At 42.0% G+C, this 24,580-nt stretch overlaps 1 protein-coding gene and 1 long non-coding RNA gene across 4 annotated transcripts in view; one reads left to right on the forward strand and one right to left on the reverse strand.

Annotated features, from left to right (window-relative positions):
- The first annotated feature begins 3,058 nt into the window (after positions 1-3,058).
- Positions 3,059-5,547, forward strand: LOC140578414 (uncharacterized). The gene is made up of 2 exons (XR_011982598.1): positions 3,059-3,674; positions 4,979-5,547. It is a non-coding gene; the product is annotated as an uncharacterized lncRNA (long non-coding RNA).
- Positions 3,837-24,580, reverse strand: part of npas3 (neuronal PAS domain protein 3) — a 283,122-nt gene continuing 262,378 nt past the window's right edge. For all 3 annotated transcript variants that reach the window (XM_023833583.2, XM_072699341.1, XM_072699342.1), the window contains exons 7-12: positions 21,709-21,827; positions 16,044-16,237; positions 15,178-15,284; positions 9,604-9,751; positions 8,940-9,055; positions 3,837-8,308 (exon numbers count right to left, since the gene is read on the reverse strand). In XM_023833583.2, coding sequence (XP_023689351.2) covers positions 6,954-8,308; positions 8,940-9,055; positions 9,604-9,751; positions 15,178-15,284; positions 16,044-16,237; positions 21,709-21,827 — 2,039 coding nt within the window. In that variant the 3' untranslated portion in view covers positions 3,837-6,953. The remainder of the gene's footprint in view (positions 8,309-8,939; positions 9,056-9,603; positions 9,752-15,177; positions 15,285-16,043; positions 16,238-21,708; positions 21,828-24,580) is intronic.

The following is a 24,580-nucleotide window of genomic DNA, read 5'->3' on the forward strand; positions in this document are numbered from 1 at the left end:
AGAGTCCTGGTGCTCCCTGTCTTGCTATATGGCTGTGAGACATGGACGCTATCCAGTGACCTGAGACGAAGGCTAGACTGCTTCGGTACTGTGTCTTTTCGGAGAATCCTTGGGTACAGCTGGTTTACTCCTTGGGTACAGCTGGTTTGACTTTGAGTCGAATGAGCGGTTGGTGGAGGAGTCCCGAATGAGGCACATTACCTGAATTGTAAGGGAGCGTCAGTTCTGGCACTGCGGCCATGTGGCGCATTTCCCTGAGGGTGATCCGGCTCGCAGAATCCTCATTGCTGAGGACCCAAGCGGCTGGACCTGGCCAAGGGGACGCCCACGTAACACCTGGCTGTGGCAGTTGGATGGCCATTTCCGGAGGGTGGGATTGGACGTTTATCTGCGTGAGGGATTGCTGGCTGGCATCCCAAGGAGTTTCGCTGTGTGGTGGGTGCGGCAACACGCTGCACCAGCGCATGCTCCCCGACCTGACCTGACCTGGTCGGCACCTATTCAGCCCTGACCTTCGTGTCTCCTCCCCATTTGGCCAGCAGGTGTTGCAGGCCATTCTGTCTTCCTGCCTGTTAATCACCCTTCAGTCCCGATATGCTTTCCTGGCTCCCCAGACCCCTGCATAGCTCTTTGGGCTGAGCATGTGGCTCAGATTGAGAACTCACTAGTTCTTTGGGTTCAATACTAGAAGCTTCATCTATTTTGCTTGTTTTTGGCTTTCCATAATATTATTGGTTATCAGTGCTTTTCTGTTTTTGGTGTTTTTGTATTGGTTCGTTGTCTTTTGCTCCTTTTCCCCTGCTCAGTTTTCCTTGTTTTAGTTATGCCTTAGTGTTTGTTAATTTTCCCCTCCATACTGTTGAATTGTAAATTTCTAATAAAAACCATTTCCTTGTTTGCCCTGTGAGTCCAAAGTTCTGATTGGTCAAATAGTTGTGATTCTCACCAACCTCCATTGTCTTGTTAGCTGTGCATTTAAGTGCCTGTTCTTGTTCTGTTCTTTGTTGGTTCATTGTAGTTGCATGTTGGCTTTCAGAACTGTTTGGTACGGTGTGTTATTTACTTCGCTTTTCTTTTTGCCTAATCTTGCTCCATATGTTCTCTTTGTCCTATAGTTGTGTTTATTCCATGATTTAGTTTATTATAGTTTTTTGTTTTTCTGATTCCTCATGATCATTTTGATTTTGTAGTGTGTTTTATATTGTAATAAACTCCTTATGGTCTGCCAGTAGATCGTCATTCTTTTCTGCCTGTGGCATGCTGCTACACAAAAATATACATCATATATTTCATTCAATATCATCTTAGCTTTTAGCGTACGAACAGCAGTTCCTCAAAATATAAGACATTCAGTGTAAAAATAGAAATTGTTCATCATACCAGCTCTGAAGATGATAAAATGTTTCCTGTTTGGTGTGCTATTATATATCGGGAATATATATATATCGGGAATTGCAACTTTCTTTTGCCAGTAAACACAACTAGTCTTTCTTTCTTGACTCATAAAATGTTGGACTCTCAAAACACGATGTAATGCCAAGTAAAACATAAATGTAAATCTAGTTGCTGTAGAGCAGTTTTTGTTGGGAAAAAAGGGCAGAACATCTGTTCACCACTCTGCAAACACAGACGAGTTGACAGCATACCTATCACCAGAAATAAAACACTGACAGACAGAACCCAACCCCCCAAAGCCCAGAGACTAGACTCCAGACTAACCCCAGAGCTGAGCTTCAGGTACAGAAAATGCCCACTAGCCAGGCAAAATAACCAACCGAACCTACTTCCGGTTCAGTGGGTGTAACCCTTGGCTACTGCCCCTCACTATGGCATTTTTTGTTATTTGCTATTAAACACTGAATCACCTATGTACTCCTAAGCAAATCCAACAGTATTGCTGGATATGCAAAAAAGAGAATATCATTTACTGTAATTGTGAAAGTGTGTGCAATAGGTTCTTAGTATATTTATAGCATATATTATGCCAGTTTGTCTTCAAATCATGCAGCTACTGAATGCAAATTTCTACAAGCCTTTTCCATACCATAACCAGTCATGAAATTAATTACGTGATTGTCTTGTCTAATTATTTGAATATTTAATCATTATGATATTATTATTTTTTGCTTGGACACAGTATCCACCTCAACTGTCCAGACTTATAACTTTAAATATCTAATTAGTATAGTAAACCATTTTTGTATGATGCGTATCTACAGTGCCCTGCAAAATTATTGACATCCTTGGTAAAACTGACCAAAAATATATGAAAAAAAATGGCTGTTTTGATCTTACATTCAAATCTTTTCACATAATTTCACAATTAGTCAGGATATGGAGAGAGCTGGCAGAAGTTTGCATCAAGTAGCTATAGGATTTGAAAATATAAACTGACATAATATATAAACATGATGAAAATACTTCAGGAGATCATATACCAAAATCTATAAAGACTGGTTTCCGCTAAAATCTTCCAGCAGGACAATGATTCAAAGCGCAGAAAAATGGTTCACTGACCACAGAATCCAGCTTTTGCAGGGGCCATTGAAAGCTTGTGGAGCCAAGGATTCTGCAGGATCTGGAGAGATTTTGCATGGAAGAATGATCCCTTTAAATGTGCTTTCCTATCCCACTTGGTATTATAAAAGCAGACGGTGCTTTTATCATGGCAAAGGGAGGCTGCCAAAACCCTGAACGCTGCCAAAATTTGTGCCATATGTGTTTTGAGAAGAAATGTTTCATTTTTTTGTGAGGATTTCCTTGAATAAATTTACCCAATTTAAAGGTTAGATTTCTCATAAGAAATAATTTGTAAACTCTGAGGTGCTGGAGCAAAACCATGGAGACCTACTGCGACCACCTACTGTGTGGAACGATTTTTCCCTTTCAAATCAAAAGTCAGATAAGTGAAACAGACTAATTTAGGTGGATGTATGTCAAAAAAGTCATACAACACAAACGATTTTAAAAATACACATTTCTTTAGTTCAGTTTGTATCTATTCCAAAGTTTAACTCAAATCAATTTTAAGTTTAATTATATAGGGTGTAGCGTTTGAGGAGATGGTAGGGAGACTGCTCCTAGCCGAGCTCTGGCACCAATTAAGCACTGCTCATAAGTTTAGTGCAAGATAAAGCTAGTGAACAACCCAGAGGCAGTGGTGAAACTCACACCAGCAAAAAAAAGGCCCAATCAAAAGCACTATTATAGCCACGGAGGCGAGAGGGCCACTGCTGGTGTCTTTTACATGCTTTAGTGCCCATGCTCAGCACTACTCTTTGAGTACTTTGCAGGACCAGGTGCAGCTGCGGTAAAATTTATGAGATGGTCCTCTAATCTCCCCACTCTCACAAACTTGTTATATGTAACCATTAATCATTTAAAATGATAATTGAAAAGTTTAAGAGTACAGTAATTTTATATAATGCTTTCTTTGTTGGCCTGGATTTTTTTTCGTTAGCACAGACAGTCTGTACATGACCGCTTTTAAAAAAATGTATAACAAAGAATTTGGGTACAATTTTTATTCTTCTGCTTTTTGTGAGGTCGTTGCAGGACAAAAGGGCCCCTCCAAGACGTTCTTCTCAGGAAAATACCTGCGCATGTGGAGCTCCTCAAGCCGAGCATTCGCCAAGAGAACAAGAACCGAAACTGAGAGCAGAACATATCAGAAGGCCAGTGTCACAGTTAACTCCATAAAAATAAAGCAAGCTAGAAAGAAAGAAAGAAAGAAAGAACGAAAGGGAGGAAGGGAGGGAAAAAGAAAAACTGGCAGATCACTGTGGTGTGTGGCGGTCATCAAGATGGCTGAAAGCAAAAGAAATTATGCCAGATAGTAACAAATCTAAGAGAAGTTTATTATGAACATGGCACCTGTAGGATGGTAAAAAACCGTGTTACAGAAAGACAACCATGTATGACATGTTTCTCTGAGCTGATGAGAATCTACAAAAGTATAAAATAACCCTGTTGTAAAATGAAGTATGTACATTTCTGAATTGCAGCATTATTCATGGTCAATGAAAAAAAGATGTTTCTTAAAAAAAATAAGCCAGGCACTCAAAGTTAGCTTCAGTTAGTTATGTTTTTCAAAACCAAACAAAAATAAAAATGTACCATAGTTTTCTCTTTTTAATATTTTAATTTGTTTGTATTTAGAATTTATAACACTGTTAACATTGATACTAAGAGAATTCCCTTTACCCCTTATTCATCTACTTGGCACCAAATTCCTCATAAAAGAATCTGTATAATTGTACAAGAAATAGTTAAAAACACAGACACAGTCTTCACAGGTAATGAAGTGTTTTTTTCATATTGTAATTTTTAAACACTATGTATCTGACAGCAGCTGAGATTAGTTTTAGTTTAAATCACCAGCAATCATTTTGACACAACACAGAAACATTAAAACAGCTCATCCTGCTGTTCCTTTGTAACACATGGGTGTATTTCCTGGTCCACGGTGTCTGTTTTAGAGCTGCCCCTCTCCCCAAACCTCATGCCCCACTAAGTAGAAAACGCTAACATCTACTATCCCAGAAATCTCAAGTGGCGACACCAAGACCCCACAAAACATTCCACCTGCCAACCTAAATTCCACCACATTTTCCTTTTTTGTTATTATTATTTTTTTTACACCTATTTCTTATGACCTGGGTTTAAGTAACAACACACCATCACAGAAACCACAGACACTTGTTTCCTGATGTAGGGGAGTAGCCTGATTCAGTTAAAAAGACAAAGGCTCCCCCACCCTTTGCTGGACAGACTAAAAAACACTGAATGTTGACAAAGCTGCTGGACCGAACAAAATCAAGTAAACTAAACAATCAACTTAGTAAACATGCATTTCCAAAACACCTATAAAAATAGATTTATAGTGCGAAACATTTTGTCTTTTCATTTCTTTAAGAAATCTTTAAAATTGTTTATTGTCCTGAAATACTATTATGATTTTTTTTCCTGTGTGTTACAGGGTCCTTGAAGTCAACAGGTTTGGTGGAAACCAATGAAATACACCCAATGCATACAAGATAAGCACAAGGGACTCTGGGAATGTTTCACAACTGAGGCTTTTATGGTTCCAGTCTGTTACATGTTCTAAGTGCTACTTTAAATTTGTATCATTTTATTCTGTAAATGTAAGCAAGCTGGAAACTAAAGTCCCAGAATTCCTCAGTGGCAAATGGCTCCATAAACCTTTGAGCTAGTTAAGAGTCTTTTTATCTCTGAGAGAAAGAGAGGTCTGTAGACTACACAACAGCAAAGCAATAGCGGAAACAGAAAGAAATACAGACAAAAGGAAGCAGCATAAGGTGACACTACATAAGAAGGCCACCACACAAAATCCACTAACCTCCAAGAATCACTGATTCACTAGGACTGCAGAGAGTAGGGAGAGGGGCAGATACGACCCCCCCGGCCCCAGACTAGAGAAAAAGCACAGAGAAGACAAAGGACGAAACAGCTACATCAGCTTGGTATATACTGCATATAATAACGTTAACACATTGAAATCGCCATGGAGACTGACAGCCAATGACACTTACACATTGTACACATTTACGGGTCTCACGCTTGGTAATAGATGCTTGATGGGCGGCTGCCAAAAGATGATGTGATAGATTTTTTTTTTTTATTATTTTATGACATTTTTTTCTTCTTAAAATGAGAATCACAGTGTTTTTTTAACACCAAACTGTGACATTAACTTTTTGGCAACAAAGAGATAAAATTAGGAATGTGATATTTTTAAATGCAGTATTACATATCTGTGATTGTTATGCATGTATTTATTACAATCTTGCTGACTTATCTGAGATTTCAGAGACTTTATGAGATGCTGAGTGATGCTGATGACATTCAATGTACATAGGGACAAAAAAAAATCTGAATTAATTCAAATGAAATACTGTTAAAAATACACATTTGTGAACACAAACGTTTCAAGTTAATGATGTAAATTAGCCTCAGTTTTACTGAGAAAAGAAGATTAGACTAAAGAGTAAAAACAAAATCAACCCACTCAAAAATCCATTCTTAAGCTCAATCAGATTGAGCATGCAAGTACATTCCCTTGATAAGAGAGGCAAATATGAAGGTATATCTGCTCAGCTAGAGGTAAGAGTTTTCTGCAGAAAATCTCCCCACCTGCCATTCACCATGAGCTATGTACCACTACCTGCTTCAGCCAGCTAAATGAGGGTTATCAGATGATAGCACCATGAATCTGCAAGAGTAAATGGAACTGGGAATATCCTGGACTGATCAGTTTTGAATTCCTGGGATATTATAGTAACATTCTATTCACAGGTCAATACCCGGCTGAAATTGCTTTAAATGTGTGATTTGCAAGTCAGTTATGTCTGAGCTATAAAAAAAGAGAAACACATTAATTCTAAAATACTATTCCCCCGATTAGAAATGACAATAAAAATCCTCTGAACTATATCAAACAGGGTAACCTCCCTTCTTCAGCCTCGGTCGCCATCAAAATGTGGACTAAAACCGTTTCAGTTTTGAGCTAAAACTGTTTTGCTCTCTATTACCTTTAAATATACAAATTGAAGGCATCTTCATAAAGATGCAACAAAATCAACTCAAATAAAAAGTACATCTCAGGAGACCACAGAACAGGCGTCAAGTACTCAGAAGCTCTCTGTATGTGAAAAAGCCACTCTTTGCAATAAAGAATAATCCATTTTAGTCTGTACAGAGAGAGATCGTGAACAGTGTAGAGAGAGAAGGACAGAGGCAAAGAAGCAGAGAGAGAGAGAGAGAGCGAGCGAGAGTGAGGAACGTCACGGGGACCATTCATTTTAATACTATGAGCTCACTTGCTCAAATTCAAAGTGCTAGAATTATTTTTTTTTTACCCATTTGAAACACAGTCTTATGCCTCAAATTGTCTTTGACAGTTGAACACAGTAATATGGTCTTGTTGTTTTGCTTTAATCTTCTTTACGCTCAAGAGTTTGTGTGGTGTGGATCCCGTTACTGTAGACGGGGAACGGGAGAGTGGAGAATAGTCCCTCGGCTGTGGTGAAGACATTTGTCGCCGGCATCTGAGTGAGGCTCGCCCCGCTGACCCCTCCCCCGAAAGGGCCGGACATGTTGAGCCGGTGGACGTGGTGGTACAGCATCTCCATGGGTGTCTTGGGGTCGATACCGAAGCTGGGGCTGTTGACATCCACAAAGTTCATTGTATGGGCATTGGGCAGCAGGTTTCCCTGCATGGCAAGGGTGACGTCAGCGGGGGCGTAGCGGATGGTGCCAGTGGTGTAGACCCGCTGAGCAGCCGTGCTGGTGGCAGCTAGGGTGCCTGTCACCCGGTGGACCAGTGGAAGCACCACGTTGCCGGCCTGAAGCCTCTGGAGGGCCTCGAGGTCGCTGGTGTACAGCAAGGAGCTGGAAGTACTTGGAGTCCCCTGCTGCTTGTCCCGCGGGGAGGCGGAGAGAGGCGGAGACAGGGGGTCGGAGGAAGAGGTGCTGGGTGGTGGGGCTAGGCTGGCCACGCTCGAGGCTGAGGAAGGGGCGGTGCCACTGTATGCAGGTTTTCGAGCACTCGTGCCTTCTGTGCCAGGGGGAGTGAGGACGGAATCGGGGATGGAAACCTGCAGACCACCCCCCTGCGGGGACGGGAAGTGGTCAGTTACCGCAGGAGGCTTGGTCATGCTGTAAGGGGACTCGTTCCTTGAGATCTCTCTGTTGGGAGGGTAGTTCCAGATGCTGCTGTCATTGTCGAAGTTGATGGGCTCTGACATCTCAGTCTTGATCTTGAGCACTGAGGCACTGCCAGGGGAGGGAGGGGGCAGCAGGCCGTGCTGATCCCCCAGGGCCGAATCCAGGACCCCTGGGCTGGGGGTGGCGGAGGCCAGGCGTCGCCGCTGACTGCTGTGTCCCTTCTGCTTTTTCCTCCGCTTCTTCCGCTTCTGATGCTTTGAGGAGGCGGAGGTGTGGAGGTCGCTGGCGCTGTCCGAGTCCTTGGCGCTGTCGTACTCGTCGGAATCGGATGAGAGCGAGTGAGGCAGCTCGACGGCCTCCCCGTCGCAGTAGCGCTCTACCTTGATGTGCAGGCTGCCAAGCCGCCCCAGCCGGCCCTCCTTGCTCTCCCCCTCGCCGTCGGACTGCTCCATGCTGTCCTCGCTGTCCTGACTTTCGGGGTTGCTCGAGCTGTCTCCCTCTTCCTGCCGCCGCATCTCCTGCTCCGAGGGCCGGCCTGGCTGCTTCTTGCTGTCAGACTCTGGGTCCTCACTGTTCTCCGACTGGTTCCCCTTCCCGTCAGACTTGGAGTTCTCGTTGTCTTCTGAGGAACAAACAAAGGGCAGCCGCTATAAAAATCCGTGCACTGCTCTGAAGAGACAGGCCTTGCCTACAGCTTGAAACTATGGTTAAGACCAATGAAAAATGTCAGACTATGAAAGCTGTTTCTGTGTAGGTGTATGTATATGTATATGTAGCAGATGGAAGGTGTCTGAGGCTAAAGCAGGGGAGAGGAGAGGGAGTTAGCATGTATTCCCCAGGGAGGACACGTGCCTGCACTCTCTCCTTTAAACAGATGCTAATTGTACAGCTCCTGTTGGCTACACCGGTGACCTTGGACTTGTACAGAGAGGGTCAGCGCTTGTGAAAGTGCTGCCAGCCCCAAGAAGACTGGGCTGGGCCTGAGGCAGCTGGGGAGTTCAGTAGACCGAATGATGTACACAGATACAGAGGTGTAGCAACAGGGGGCTCACTATACTGTCACCCCTACCCCACAGCAACATCCCCTTGCTGAACCATATCTCTTATTCCTCAGAAACCAGCCCTATCCTCTCATGCTAGATAAACACAGCATATATCCACCCAGGCTCTAAGTATAACAGCAACAGGTTAGCCATTCTCAGAACACTTAGGCTGCTTCTTGGGCGTGGTACTCGTTTTTTTATGATGCATACCAGAGTTTTCCTTAGAGTCTGATTCCGAGTCAGAGGTCTCAGATGACTCGGAGGCCTTCTCCGGCAGATTGGGGAGCTGTGCGATGTCAATGGGCGTGTCCTTGTACTCTGGATTGCTGCGGATACAAAAGAGGATGGTGATGAAGAAGTCGACCACAGAAAAGCTCTTTAAGAAGGTTGTTGTCAGGGATTGTCGGAGTGTTTGCTATTCTTCCCGCATTGCGATTGATCGGCTTCCTTCCCCAAAGGATGCCTCTCTCTAATGATCTCTAACAAAGCACTACTCTGGCCAGCAAGGGTGAAAGAAATTAAGTGGGGATTGTGGAGATAAATCTATTTGCCCATCAATGTGTATGAGAGGGAGAGGACAAATTCTAGAGATCTGAGAAGGAACCTTTAATTGAGATTTGGCTGAATTTTTACCTAAAGAGCAGAAATCACATAGCGCCCTGAAATGCCAGTGTTATGTATCCATGAATGTACCAGGATAATATTGTCATGCAACAGATTCCGATTGTACTATACATTCCAAATGCTCCGGAATACAGTACTACACAGTACAATGTAATGGATGATTTTTCAAGGAAACGATAAACAAAACAACAGGCAAGACAACAAAACTTGGTACCTATGGTGAAATAAGGTAAGCATCGGCTCCACTTACCTGAGAACATAGTTTACCCAGATGACGTTCTTTTCATTGGCATTCTTGGCATTGATAGCGATTGTGGCGCTAGACTGGATCCAGATATAGCCACCATTCTTCTGTATCCAGCGATAATACTTGGTTACACACTGTCCCTTGTTCATCACTGCAGAGGACAGAATGCCTAGTGAGCGTCGCCAGATAGGTGCATTGAGTTCATGGAGTCCAAACGTACCAAAGAAAGGCACGCTGTGTCAGTATTCACAGCAGACTGGCGCTATACCTACGCGTGACGGACCATGCCAGAGATCTGCAGTGTGAATTACCAAGGATCATTCAGACTTTGGTTTCATACAAAAACATATTATGGCAAAAAATTAATCTCATGCACATTCTTTTCCTTGATTTTGAGAGAATGGGTCCATGGACGGTTGCTTAAAAAAACAGTTGTTTAAAAAGATCTATGCATTAAATAATGATAAGTTTTCATATATTGAGATGCGTGCCTCTATGGGAGAATGTACCTCAGGATGCAATAACTAAAGCAAACCACTGGAGGGAGCTGTGAGTTTGCACATGCTGGCAGCGGCTGCCATGTCCTTGTCAGGGTTTGCTGAACTGAAGATGCTCTAGCGGTTGCAATAAATTTGGCTAAATTAGCTGCTAAATGGTTATCTCAACCAATATGTATTTGCATTAATCATCATGCTCTTAAACAGAAACAGTGAGATTCTGAAAGAGGTAGTAAATTCATATTCTTGGTTTAATTACAGCTACAAATAGGCCTTAACACAGAAAGAGTTTCACGAGGAGAATGATTTATATAAAAAGAGGTCCAGTAATTAAAAACTATTACGGACTGATAGTGTTGTTTGAGATGCGATCCCGTGGGCTACAATAACTGAAATTATTTTGCAGGCTGCTTTCTCTGCGTGAAAAGATAGAACAAATTACAAAATAAAGAGAGTCATACACAAATAAATCGTATAACAGGCCCCCTCCCTTTTGCATGCCCTTGCATTCACCTTCACCACTGTAGCATTGTGGAGTGATATACCCACTGCACGACTGCTGTTTCATGTACATACTGCAAATCCTGCTCACTTTACTGCCCAGTGACAGTGCACTGACCTACACAACACAGTACAGAAGTAACATTACACTGCTTTAATCACTGCCAATTAAAATGTGAATTTAAGCATAAAAGGCAAATAGCTCTATGTACAGAAGTCACAAGGAAACATTAAGTGATTTAACTAATATTGTAAATCTGATAAAATGCATGAACTCATTTCAATTAAGAAGATACCTTTGAACAAATTAAAATAAATATATGCAGGGTACAGCAAACAAAATAGTCCAAGTTACAATACCAAATGGCTTTGCTAACCCATTAAAAATGAATTACAGAATATCTAAAGGTGCATATTAGGCAAAATATATTATAACCCACGTCCAGTCAATTACACTTTAATGATATGCGTGTGTTACAATGAAACATATTTGCTAAACTGCAGAATTCCTCCAAGAGGGTAAACTGTCAAAGCAGGAAGGCCAATATATCCCTGTCTGTGGCGTGGGCGTCCGGCCTGCTCTCCTTCTCCTGTCTGCTGGTGCCTGCCTTGTTTACCTTCGATTGGACAAACCCCCTCTCCGCAGTGCCGTCGATACGCACTGTCCGTCCCTTCCCACGTCTCTGCAGGTGATGCTTATTTTTTAACCCCTTTCACTTACGGTGCCATTAAATCAATCGGCCTGCTCACACCATTGATTTAGCGTTAATGAAGCTGCTTTTTTCCCCCCGCGCTGAAGTTTTCTGCTGCTTTGGAGGCATTAAAAGGAATAGGGGCTCTTTAATCTGCAGTGCTCTCCTGCAGCCCCAGGCATGCCTGTAGGGCGGCTTCCCGCGCACCGCGCCAAGGCCCCCCTGTCCTTCAGTTTGTTTTCATCATCTGGATCCCTTCCATAATGGCAGCTACCTTTCAGATACCCTTTACCCACAGCGTCCCGGCCGGCGCTGGGCTCAGCTTCTGTATAAAAGTAGGTAATTTACACCCGTGAAATTGCTTTTTAGAGAAGTCCTTGCCGTCCACAGGGATATTACTGTAAAGGCAGCGCTTTTAAGACAGAGCGAAGGAGAAGAGAGAAGTTTGTCTCTTCGTCTCCCTGGGCCCTGAATGGAGTTCGGCCTCAGTGCGCTGTCCCAGTGCTTCGCTCTTATGGCGCCTTTCTCGATCCGCTGCATTATACCACATATTTACTTTTCCGCATTATATTTACTGCCATTACATGCACAACCCATTAGTATTTTCTTTGTATTCTGTATGTACCCTTTCCCCCCATGCCTTAATGTTATCACTTTTTGCATTTCAATTTCCCTTTTGATTAATAAATTAACAGATCTTATCCATCTCCCCATCTACCTGTCTGTTTATATCATACAATACAGTAACTGGCAAGATCTTGTAGAGATTAGCATAAAACTGGGAAATAATGGAAAGGCAATTTAGGGTTACGTTAGGTTTTTGATAAGTTTATTGATGACTTGTTCAAACTATTTTTTTGTTGCACACCTTGGACTAATTGTGCCACAGTTTTGCACTTGTGAGTAGTGTTTTCCGCTAAAATCTTGCCACTTGGCTAGATTTAGCTAATCAAGGCTATCATTCTATTCTTTATGCAATTGTTTTGCATTTAATTTCAAAAGTAATGTGAGCAGCATGGTGGCTCAATGAAAAGCACTCCTGTTTCACCCCTCCAGCGCTGAGGGTTTAAATCTAGCCTCTGGGTTTGTCTATATGCCCTGTATCTGTGCTCCCTGGGAAAGACCCAGGTCCCCTGAAGCTGTCCGGCACATGTCACTGGAAAGCGGACGGACAGATGTATAATGTATATTCAGTATGTAAAAATTGCCTAGCCCTTGGTTTTAGTAATTATTTTTAAACACCAGAATGGGATTCCTTTCATAATATGTCAGTGTCTGTCTGCTATCTTATAAGCGCACTGGTGCTCCACACCCAGATCTTGGAGCGGCCTTTTGAATTCAAATCAGGAAAGACCGCACCTTGCCATCAGATTGATTAGCATTTAAATACAATACGAGGCACCAAATGCACCAACTTACTAAATGAATGTAAAAGTACGAGGTGTATAACATGCTGCACATGCGTAATAACATTTATGGCTGTTTTTTTGCTTTTACCAGAACAACCATGGACAAACGTAGCTACCAATCGCTTTGTACTAAAGGCTTTGTGGTATTTCTTGCCTTGTGTTTTGAGAGCTTTGGGTGGGTTTTGGGCTAGTTTTGAGACACCGTTGAGTTGAAAATGCTAGGCCTAGTGGGAAATCGCTGCTTTGGAAGGAAAGCTTGTACAGAAGTGAGCTGAAGTAGATTTGCTGCATGGCCTTAGGTAACATATTCTTTAAACTTGACACCACATATTTGGTGTACACAATTACACAGAAATAAAATCTCAATATAGAATGTACAATATGCCACTAAATGATTTAACAATTCTTATACTTCATCTGAACAAGTACTGTTTACTGAAAACCTGATTTACTCCTCCTCAGAAAATGTCATAATGAAAATTTAATTAACATATTATTGGACGGAAGTTTAAGTAGAATCATGATTCAGATGAGGTGTTAATTTAAACAAATCTGAACTGGTCTTTTGAGACCAGCTATAATAGTGTGCTGGAGGCCTATGGACTCGAGGTATATTAGAGGTATATTTTCTGTCTGCCATGACTGTGCCTAATGGAATTTGCTGCAAACTGGTGCTGCTGTTTTGCAGCATGCACGCTGTTTTGGAAATGTCCTAATAACGGAGGAATAGCAAGGAAAAGCATGCACAATGACCTTTAATTACAGCACAGCCTTCTTGGTCAATAGGTTTACATTTTTAAGGTGTGATTACAAAAGCCAATAGGTTTTTACTGCCTACATTTTCAAATGCAACATTTTTTGCACGGCTGTAAATAACTCAGAATTGCTCAGAATATTCATTAAATTATTCCTCTGTCAACACACTCCTTTTAAAGCAGGCCAGTGGCGCGGCATGTGATAAATCAGTCGGACGCAGCACGGGACACGCAATATATTACAATGTAGCATTTGGAGTTTGCTGTCGCCTTCCTGTCCCTGTTCAATGTCAGCTTGCTCCACTGCTCTCTCTCTGCTGGGTTTCAAATCAGAGCCTAATGGACCCAATCTGGAGCCTGTTTAAGGAAAAGGGACAGTGCGCTGTGGTGGTAATTGCTCTCTAATTCAGCCGGACCCCCAATATCTAATCAGATAGCAAAAAATTCTCCAGCAGGCCCAAGGACACTCATCCTCCTCCACAAACACCTAATAAAGCAGGGAAATTTATACCCCTTACCCCTGCCATTAGAGCACACGGCCCACAATGCTCAGCGCGTGGCCTGCTTCCCAAACACTGCTGCACGCTGCCGCCAACTTACAAAACCCTCTACAGAGTGCTTAAAAAAGCATCATTAGCTTTAGCAATGGGCCATTTTTTCATTTGAAACGTTGCCAGTTTTTGCATATAAATGCTAATCAGAGAAAAAAATCTTATGCTGGCTGCACTATTTTTATTGAATTCAAATTTTTTCGCCTGTATTTTGCTCTCTTCAGCTTCAAGACTGGGAGAATTCAGAGCAAAAATTCAGTGTGGCATTCAGTGTCATTCGTTTCAACATAATCTTCGAACTCACAGTACACTTTCCAGTGAGGTATTTAATTTCATTTTAATTACTCATGTAACCAACAAACAATAAAGAATAAACAATAAAATCACAGACATATAGGAGCTGTTGCTGACGACGCTGCAAACGCTTGTCAATGCAGATCGGAAAGGGGACCACTTAAGTAAATGATGGAGGACAGAGCAAAGTATCAATGGAGTTTGCTAAAGCTTGAGATTTACCGCTGGGCTGTGTGAAATGAGTACGTCGTCCAAAAGGCTCAGCACAAAGTGCTGCTTGAGAGCATTTATCCAGATCGATGCTTTTCAGCCCAATCACGCTTGAGTTACCTGTCACCCACATTTCCCAGCGGCAGGAGAGGGTGCTCAGGCTGCTACGAGTCACTGTCTTTCCCGCGCTAAGAGCGAGGACCCCAGACCGAGTATGACACACTCCTGTATGTGCAGCTATATGCACACATACATTGGCACAATACACTTGCTCATATGAATTCACTCGCATTATTTAACCAGTATGCTGCCTATTGGGATAAATAGGTTGTACTAAACAGGTCCATCAGGAGATAACAATGAATTTAAACTAAGGGTTATTTTAGCGACTTGCCCAAGTAGTTAATGATAATTCAAGAACAAAATAATAGTAGATACAAATTATAATGTATATAATCAAAACCACAGCTCTTTACTGAGGTCTGGGTCAGTACCCAGGCCTGCAAATAACTTGAACACAGAAAATCCTGATTTTACTTGTGGACAAATGTATGAAACTTTAGCAAGCTTATAAAAAGGCATTAAGCGTGGGTGTGTGAGTTTTCAAAATAAAAGCTGCAGGTCAGTACGAATGTCCTTCTCCTGGCTGTGTCCGGCTGTACACTTACGGTCCAAATGGCAGTGCCGAATGCCTTCCACATCTTCCGCGTGGATGAACTGGTAGCATCGCTTTCCTACAATGTCGACCGGGGTCAGATCCATGTAGTCGCTAATTCTGGGAGGAATGGAAATGACCGTTAAACAATGACGAGGCGAACTGCTGTGCTTTTACTTTAAATTCAAAGGCTAATCAAAAGACTTTCTTTAAGTAATACAGTGAGATGTCTGCTGTGAACCAGAGGCTGAGCAGAGTACTGGGCAGCGTCTCCTGCTTTCAGCCCAACAGGGCTACTTACTGCCTCATCATAAATAATGTGAGAGCAGTAAACTTTCAGTAAGACATCAGGTTGATGTGAACCCCAGGGTTATAAATAAAACAAATAAAGTATTTCTTTTCAAGGTTACATATGTTAACTTTCCAGCAACACTGTTTATGTGGGGAGCTAGCTGGCTTTTTACCTTGTTTATGTTGAAATACACACATATCATCTGCACATTAACTGTATGACGGGCATGTGAAAGCAAGCGAACCACACATAGACAACCTGTAGCTGAGTTCTGTTTACTTAAATTTTGCGTAGCTGAAAAATACATTTGGCAAAATATGCTATATATAAATTTTTATTTAACCCCCTTCAAGGTTCAGAAGCCTCTCAGAGATGCAAGCAAGGATTTCATTTTCTCCCATTTTTTTTAAGATTTGGTAGTTTCTATGACATGCTAGTTCGGTTATGACATCTGAATCATGTGTTTATGTTAGAATATGACCGTTAATCAGTGTCAAATCAATCTTTTAAAATCTCTTATTATTGCATAATAATACTTATGATAAAATGGCCCACCTAAGATGGGTTCAGTATGTAAGATGTCTTACCTATTCTCACAGTAGACAATGTTTAGGTCCATGTTGACTCGCGTCACGAACATCTGGCAGTCGATGCGGACCTCGTTGATTGTGGGAGGGGGGAGGGCGTGGGCCACCACTACCATGCCCATGATCTGGTTGGGTACCGATCGATTGTGGGTCAGCGCCATACGGATCCGAAGCCGGCCTGTTATATGGATAACCTTGGAGAGAGGTGGATGTATGTGTCAGTGCATAGGTCAATGAGGCTTATTTAACGAAATAGCTGATATGAGGCGAAGAAGCATCATGGTGCCGTGGTGCTCATTAATTCTACAAAAACATCATATCAAATATAGCAAATGTCAGATAGACATTAATGATATATAAAAATCAATTCCAAGAGGCCTATTTAACGAAACGGTTGCTATGAGGTGAAGAAGCATCACGGTGCTATGGTGCTTATTAATTCTAAAAAAACATCACAGAAAACATCGCAGATGTCAGAAAGATATTAATGATATATAAAAATCAATTATGAATGAAAAAATAATGTTAAAAACAAATTTTATGATACACTGATGAAGAAGATGTTAAGAAACTATTTGCCTCACCAGAGAAATACAGTAGTGAAGGACATAATTGCCTATTTCTAGCTTTGCTAGGTTTGCAAAGCTTTAAAGTCTTTGTAGCTCCATTTTGCCTGGAGCAGGAATTGACTTGATATGCAAACTGTACTTTTAGATCCATCCATTTTAATCACTCTTAAAAACCTCCTGGGAATCCCCATGTGCACCCCTCAGAAAGCAAACTTTACTTCCTTCTCATCTACAGACGCAGGATCTGCAGTAGCATGTGCTGGTAAGTGGCAAGATGCTATTAATATCATTTACAGAGGTAGGCCGCACTCTCTACGCTCTGAAGAAGCTCGGCCATCGGGATTTCTTTATGACTCTCCTCTGCCGCTAAGAAAAGGCATCCCGGTGTTGTGGAACTAAATCCCCTTTTGGCAGACTCTGAACGTTAGTTAGTAAGCAGCAGTGGAGAATTAAAACCACATCCGGGAGCCTTCAGAGCTGTGAAATTTAACACAACCTCGACACAGTACAATGGCTCTGTCAAAGTGAAGCCTTGGCAGAAAATGGTTTTCCTATCCAGCAGATTGCATAATGTCTTCCTTTCAATTCAAAGCCTCCCATTTCTGTATCATAGCGACTCTCAGCCATTGCCTCCATGCTGAATGGTTATTATACGCCTCACTCTAATCCTAAAGACTTAATGCTCCTCTCCCATGCAGGAGCGAGGCAGATCTCACAGAGGAATTGGATTTTTCAGCATGTTATGTTTTTAATGTGGATATTTCGCAAACCTATCAATTATAAACATACCTTTATTAATAAAATCACTTTTGTCTGTGTCATGATTCATTTATCTGACAATTCTTTGTTAAAAAAGGAAGGATTATAATCTCGAGAGGATGTTTTATACGGGAGATGAAATGCCCTTTAACATAAAAGATTGCCATTCAATTGCCGTTCATGTATGCAGTTGCATTGCTATGCTGAGATATGAACAAGACAAAAATGTGGACTTTTACAATAGAATAAATACACTTACAGCAACCATTTTGTCATTAGGGCTTTATGGCAGCTGACTATCAAGGTATGACAAATCCGAATGAGATTCTGTTAACAGCTCAATTAAGTTTAATTAATTACAAGGCATTCGGAACAAAATGGGAATACACACAGCACTCCCAGAAAAGGCGAAGCTGCGGTCCAGCTGGAGCAGAGCAGAGCAGAGCAGCTGTCTCCGGCGCTCAGCAAAGACTTACAGCGAGCTGTCCATCACGCTCTGATAGACGAGTGACAGGCAGAGACACGCTTGACAAGAGCGCTGCCAGTCGGCGCTTCAATAAGACATCACAGTGCATTGAGGGGGGGGGGGGGGGGGGACATCTAAGTAGTGCGGCCAGCAGCGTGAGTACGCCTTGTAAATACTGTATCAGTGCCAAGCTGCGTGCCAGTCCGGCCAGGGCGCCCTCCAATGAAAATAAAGGCCCTCGGTAAATAAATAAACCCTAGAATATATTTAAAAGCATACGAGATGGAAATTACCCCTCTGGACCCTCAAGCAAAGGGCATCGAAAAGTTTAGTAAAAAAAAAAAAAAATGAAATAAAAAAAGCTACTTTTTGAAGTAATTGCCACAAAGAGAGAAGCGGCGGGCCGGACTGCTGCAGGAGCGCTCTTGGCAAGAACATCGTAAACTGTGGGATGAGACGTTAATATGCTCAGCCGGCCAAATGCAAAGTGACGCGGCAGCAGCGGTGGGGAGGGCAGCATGGAGGCAGTGTGAGGCAGTGTGAGGCAGTGTGAGGCACACAAACAGCACATCTCAATTTAATACAACATAACAAAGGGATCAATTCCTATAATTCATGGTTCAGTGCACAATGCCCCCCCGTCAGTGAATATAGAGGCGTATACATATGGAATCAGGTTCATCAGCTCGCTGGGGCTCTCCAGAGTGCTTTTGAAATGTGATACAGCACAAATAATGACGGAGAACCTTTGCATGAGTGAATTAAATACGATGGGCTCGGGATCCGTTTCAAAAAAGATGGATTTATATTTAAGCCGGGGGAGGATTCTCTTTGCTTTGACCTCTGGAGTGGAGAGGAAACGTGAGCAGCCATGATGCACAGGGGGTCCAGTCCCTGACCGTCCCGCAGAAAGCTCCCACATGGTATGCACTACTTGCACAGCTGTGTTATGTAACAACACAAACACTGCCTTTATTCAGAATCAGTGCAATAGGAGGTGTCCTGGTCAGCCCGGTAATGCATGTGTGTGTGTGTGTGTGTGTACATATGAATGCCAGGCTTTCACAGGCCAAAGCTGATTTGCATGAGGTATGCGTCCGTGTACGTGCAACATGAAAAGACTGCGCTGGGAAAGACAGTGGCAGGAAGGATGCAGGCTTTCGAGGACGAAGCTCACTCCTAACGCCAGGGTTACACTTTATCAGCTTTCCGACATGAAATTATTTTCTGAGATTAAAGAAACCTGGGAGCAAACAGACAACCCACAAAAAAGAGACCTTCAAGATATTTTTGACCACCCACAAGCATTGAATTTCAGGGAATAAATACCAAATGACATTGTAGTTTCAAGGTCAACAAACTGGTCATTATTAATACAAGAGTTTGAAATTCAGCTCCTGCTGTTCAGTGAATTATTTCATTTCATAGTACGTGTCTTTAAGAGCAGATACATTCCATAATGTGTGTTACTTAAATGTGTGAACTGGCTTTTGAACAGTGCAGCAAATTTAGACATACAGTTCATTTAGATAAGCAGGAACACGACGAGTCACACAGACAGAGCACAAATATAGTGAGGCATCAGTGCAAACAATGTGATCATCTTGAGAGGAGATTTAGAGTACCTTTAATTAAATACATATTTTAAGCTGTATGTCGGTTCTTCACTCGAACAAAGAATACCGTCCTGTCTGGCTCATGGTAATGACTTTTTATAGGCAGGTTGACATTGATAAAATCTCTGATGTATGTTCTTATAATTTGTAGGAGTGTGCATTCGTATTTTATTCATAAATTAATCAGGAACAATTTTCTTCTACTGAAATATAAAAAATGTTGAGATATATAGGCTCCATTGGCCCTCAGAAAAATCAACCTTTTAAATATACCCCTGATTAAAAACTGATTAATTATTGTGAAATGATGCTCAAAAAATATGCAATACTATGAGAAACTGTGAATACAGAACAAACAGGGCAAAGGACAACAGCACATTCACATTCCTCACCTCTAGTGACTCAAGAAATATACTTTAATCTATTTCTCTCTACGGTAAAAACTTCCACCATTTCGGTACCTTTAGAGACCTTAACCTACAAATGAAAATCATATTTATTGAAGAGTCAAGATAATTCCTTCAGTATATTACAGCTGGAAGTCACAGCACAGCCTTTCTCTTTTAGAGTGTTTCCCAGACAGCTAGAGAAATGAGGCTGCGATCGCATATGTGTAAAGAGCCTCCCTGTAAATGTGTATTGGCAGAAGACTCCTGTCCATCGCCACACTCTGCTGCACACCATGATTAGGCCGCAGGCGGCCTCCTTCTGCCTAACGGGAAAGCCTGCACACATGCAGACACAGACACACACACGTACGTGCACACACACACACACACACACACACACACACACACACACACACAGAGATAGTCGTGTAACCATATTTTTTTGGGGGCCACTCATTCATTTCTATGGGGAAAATGCTAACTATGACAACTTTAACCCTACCCAGCTCTAACCATGATCATAAGTAACCACCAAAATACAAGAGTTTTTGCGTTATTAGTTTTTTCATTGCTGTCACAGGTTTTTACAAAATATAGTTTTCCCATATGCGGACCAGGAAACTAGTCCCCATAAGGTAAAGAAAAAACGGGTATTCATCACGTTGTGGGTTCCCACAAGGTAAGGTATACCTGGACCACACAAACACACACACACACACACAAGCAGGTTTGCAATTATATCTTTGTGGGGACTCTCCATTCATTTCTACGGGGAAAACTCTAATCCCAACATGATGACCTTAACCCCTACCCAGCCGTAATCTTAACCATAAGTAACCAAACAAAATTTGAGACTTCTGGCATTTTTAGTTTTTGATTGCATTCAAGGATCTTTGTGGGGACCTGAAAAATGGTCCCCACAATGTCAGAATAACAGAGGTTTTCATTACATTGTGGGGGATATTTGGGCTCCACAATGTAATATAAACCTAATACACACACACACACACAGAGTTGACATATATACAAACCTTCCTTCTGATCTGCTGATGTACCAGAAGTGTGAATGATAGTGTCCAGCATCCTGACAATCTCCAGTATTTATGTAACCAACATAACTGTGGTTACAATCTCAACTGCAGAAGAGCAAAAGGGCTCATTGACCATTAATGTCGACATCCATTCGGTTATAAGACACAATGTACCTTGACGATATACTGTATTATCATGGAAATATTAAAATTATTTCTCAGAAGTGATTTTCATTCAAATTCATTTAAATGAATTCAGTATCTTTTTACACTTTTACTATATACTATATTTATCTGCCTGTTGACATTTGGTTTTAGACACTTCAGCTATAATCCTGAAGTGTGTATATTCATGCAGCCACTGGGCCTATGCTTGTCTTTATTCGCATATAGTCCCATCTCCCAAATGCATTGGGGCCTGTAGCCTGTCCTTAAGGAACAACTTGGATAATTAGCCAGTTCCTGGCAGGGCACACATGTTCACAAAGAGCGCAGCAACTAGAACTCTCTCAGCTGCAGGAGGACCCAGGAGAACACAGATGAAATGTGGACGACACCCAGTGCATGAGCGAACACAGGAGGAGGTGGGGTTCAAATCTCCGAGCTGCAGGAAGCACAGAGCCAGCATGCTGCCCCCGCTCACCTAAGCATACTGCACGTATTTTACCCAAACAAGGCAGGCTCTGGGTCAGGATGTGAAAACTACCAGTAAATGAAGATTGAACAGCATAAAAATGTCACTGTTAGAAAATGGACAAAATTTAAAGAGGAGTAAATGAATATTGGAAGCAGAGGATGAGATGGAGGAGGGTTCCGGGGCTGGGGGCTGGTTCACCTTGTAGCCGGAGGACTTGATGTGGACACCCCTCTTGGTGAGCGTGGACTTCATGCGGATGAAGAAGGAGCGTTCCAGGGAGTTTTCGGGGGCCAGGAGGCTGGGGCTGCTTGACTCCACTGCAGGAGCAGATGCACGCGCAGACACAGAGACACACCCGCACACACACACACACACACACACGCACACACACACACAGAGACACAGACACACAGTTACTTCACAGCACCTCCCGTGTTTGCAGACACAGCCCCGAAGTTCAGGGCATATTAAAAAGATGGCTAGACAGAGGGTTACAATAACTCCTCATTGAGTTTCTATCATCTAAGGCTAATCGTCTGAGAGAAAAGTGTAACTCAATTACAAAAAGAGAACATAATGCCAATGAAAGTTTGACAATGTTTCAATCAATAACAGCCTACTTCTCCTGACTTTATATATTTGCTGACCATAAAATCGTTCGACTGCATTGGTAAGTGATTCTAGTGATTTCAGTACACATATATTTTTATATAATAAGAGGTTTACTCTGCTCCTATTTGCTATTCATTTTTTCCATTAATTTAGACATTATTGAATTAAAATCCCATGAAAATAATAGCAAAATCAAGCATTTCAAATGTCACAAACACCAAAATCTGAAAATGCATGGTGTTTTCTACCACTTTATCAAACAAAGCAGTGAAAATGTTACGCAGTGGGGGAACCAATGAAATACCTGCAGCAATTGTTTCATAAAACAGTTTGAAAAGGATCCCACAAGTTTACAAAGGCAACAAGTTAATTCGGCCGCCTCACTCTGCACGACATTGTGCCTTTTCGCGGGAAGGCTGTGGGGGGGGGGGGGTTGTGTCTTTGAGAGTGCTTCCACAGAGCACCAAAGGAATGGGGACTGCGGATTAATGTGGAAAAGGGATTACCAACAAGGCACCTGGAAAATCCCGTTTTCTGCTGCTCTGCATCTAACAAAGCGCAGCAGACTGACTTTATTTGCGAAGCAGACACAATGCATCCCGGCTGTGGGCACAGCTCACTCTGGCCTTTTGACGGAGACCCCTTTCTTTGTTTCAGAAGACATGAATTAAATGTCATTTAAAATCTAACTAGTCCTTTATCACTCTGGGGAAAAGCAGACCTATGTTATATTTAGTCATTTCATTTCTTCTGATTAAATATGAATTACTATGAAATTTTTCTCATCATCTAATACAGCAGAATACGCCAACAGCTTTTTAATACACTATATAAGCGCAAACTTCAGCTCTAAGAGTTTAATTCGCCCCTCTAATCCAATCACATCAACCTTATTTCTCTTATCAGAGATTCCCATTTTGAATTAAATGAGCTCATTAGTTTTAATCAAAGGCAGAGAGATCAAAACTTACACTTAAATGCTTTAGATCAGAGCTGTCAGTCAGCCGTAGAGTTCTATTTTACTAAAACACAAGATCAGAGCCCCTCTGAACTGAGTGTTTTTATGAGGCGCGAGATCAGCTTAAAGACACAGCATTACATTTCATTCCATCAACCGCTCCTCAGCGCCGGGGCTGCCTTCTGCGGGTGGCAGTGTTGAGGAGGAGGACGGGCAGAATCGAGAGCTGGGAGGTTTAGCTACGCTAACTGCACTCAGCGGGGACTAGCTAGCAGACGGTCCCGGACATTCTGCTGAAGCTGGAATTAGTGCAAGGATTCCCCATCATGTTCAGGCCAGGATGGCAGGTAACAGGAAAAAGCAGTGAGTCACTCAGCCAGTGCACTGTAACCCAAACGTAAGGGTAATAAGCACAAAAAACACTTACACTTACTTTTGATTATGTATGCAATTATACATGTTTATTCCACAATGCAAATACAGAAAACAAATACCGGTATGTGTACTCGAAACGTTTTTTATTATTGGATCATTAGATACTGCAATCGTACTTATTTCATATATAAATTTACTTGTTTAAACTTTTAAAAAAATAACACTGATATACTATATAGTAAATTGATGAAAATATTATCCACAGCTTAAATATACAGTATTACAACTGATTCTACCATCATACCATAACGAAAGAAAACTATATTTAAAAAAAAAAAAATTAAACAATTTTTAAACATGAATTTTTAGACCTTGCTCGTACTGTGTTTTAACCCACTGTCTAGGAACCTAGTGATTTCCTCACTGGCTGCTATATATATTACCGACACACATCTATACACAGAGACAGTGAGCCACTGGGTGGTGAGCATTGACCTAACTGTATTTAGTCATTTCTGTTATAGTTGCAAGGATTGTGGGACATTATAATGTGTCTGATCTTTTTGTATTTTTTTCTCCATGTACATGCTGGTGTGTTATGGAAGCACGTTAAAGGTCAAGTGCTGGGGCAGATATTTTGTGCTGGAGAGCACTAGGCACCCAGTGAATTGGCTCTTTCATTAATATTGTAAATGCAACAAGGAGTCATCCTGACATTAAGGGACGGCTGGCAGGCTACCACTGACTCTGTATCAGTCTGGCAAACTCTGACAGCATCTGGAATGTAAATGTTTGCCCCCCCCCCCCCCCATGTAAAACCCACTATCAGTCTGAGTGCCCGCAGTGTCAACAGCTAGTGCCTTTGTTCTCAGTTTGACCTGAGTTTCCGAGATGCCAGACAGGGCCGAGGGGCAGCTTGGACACACACACCGATGCCAAAAAGGTGCCAAAACCACAACAGATTAACAGGGTCAACTAGTGAGAGTCTGCTGACCCTTGAACCGACCATATTGATACCCTCCCTGCCCACTCCCTGCACTGTAAATCTGGCCTTTATCATAAAAAGGGAAATTCTTATTGGCACAGTATCTGTTTTTTGTCCTAAAAGTCAAACTACACACACAT

The sequence above is a fragment of the Paramormyrops kingsleyae genome, chromosome 14 (assembly GCF_048594095.1).
Source record: "Paramormyrops kingsleyae isolate MSU_618 chromosome 14, PKINGS_0.4, whole genome shotgun sequence".
Taxonomy (NCBI): Eukaryota; Metazoa; Chordata; class Actinopteri; order Osteoglossiformes; family Mormyridae; genus Paramormyrops; species Paramormyrops kingsleyae.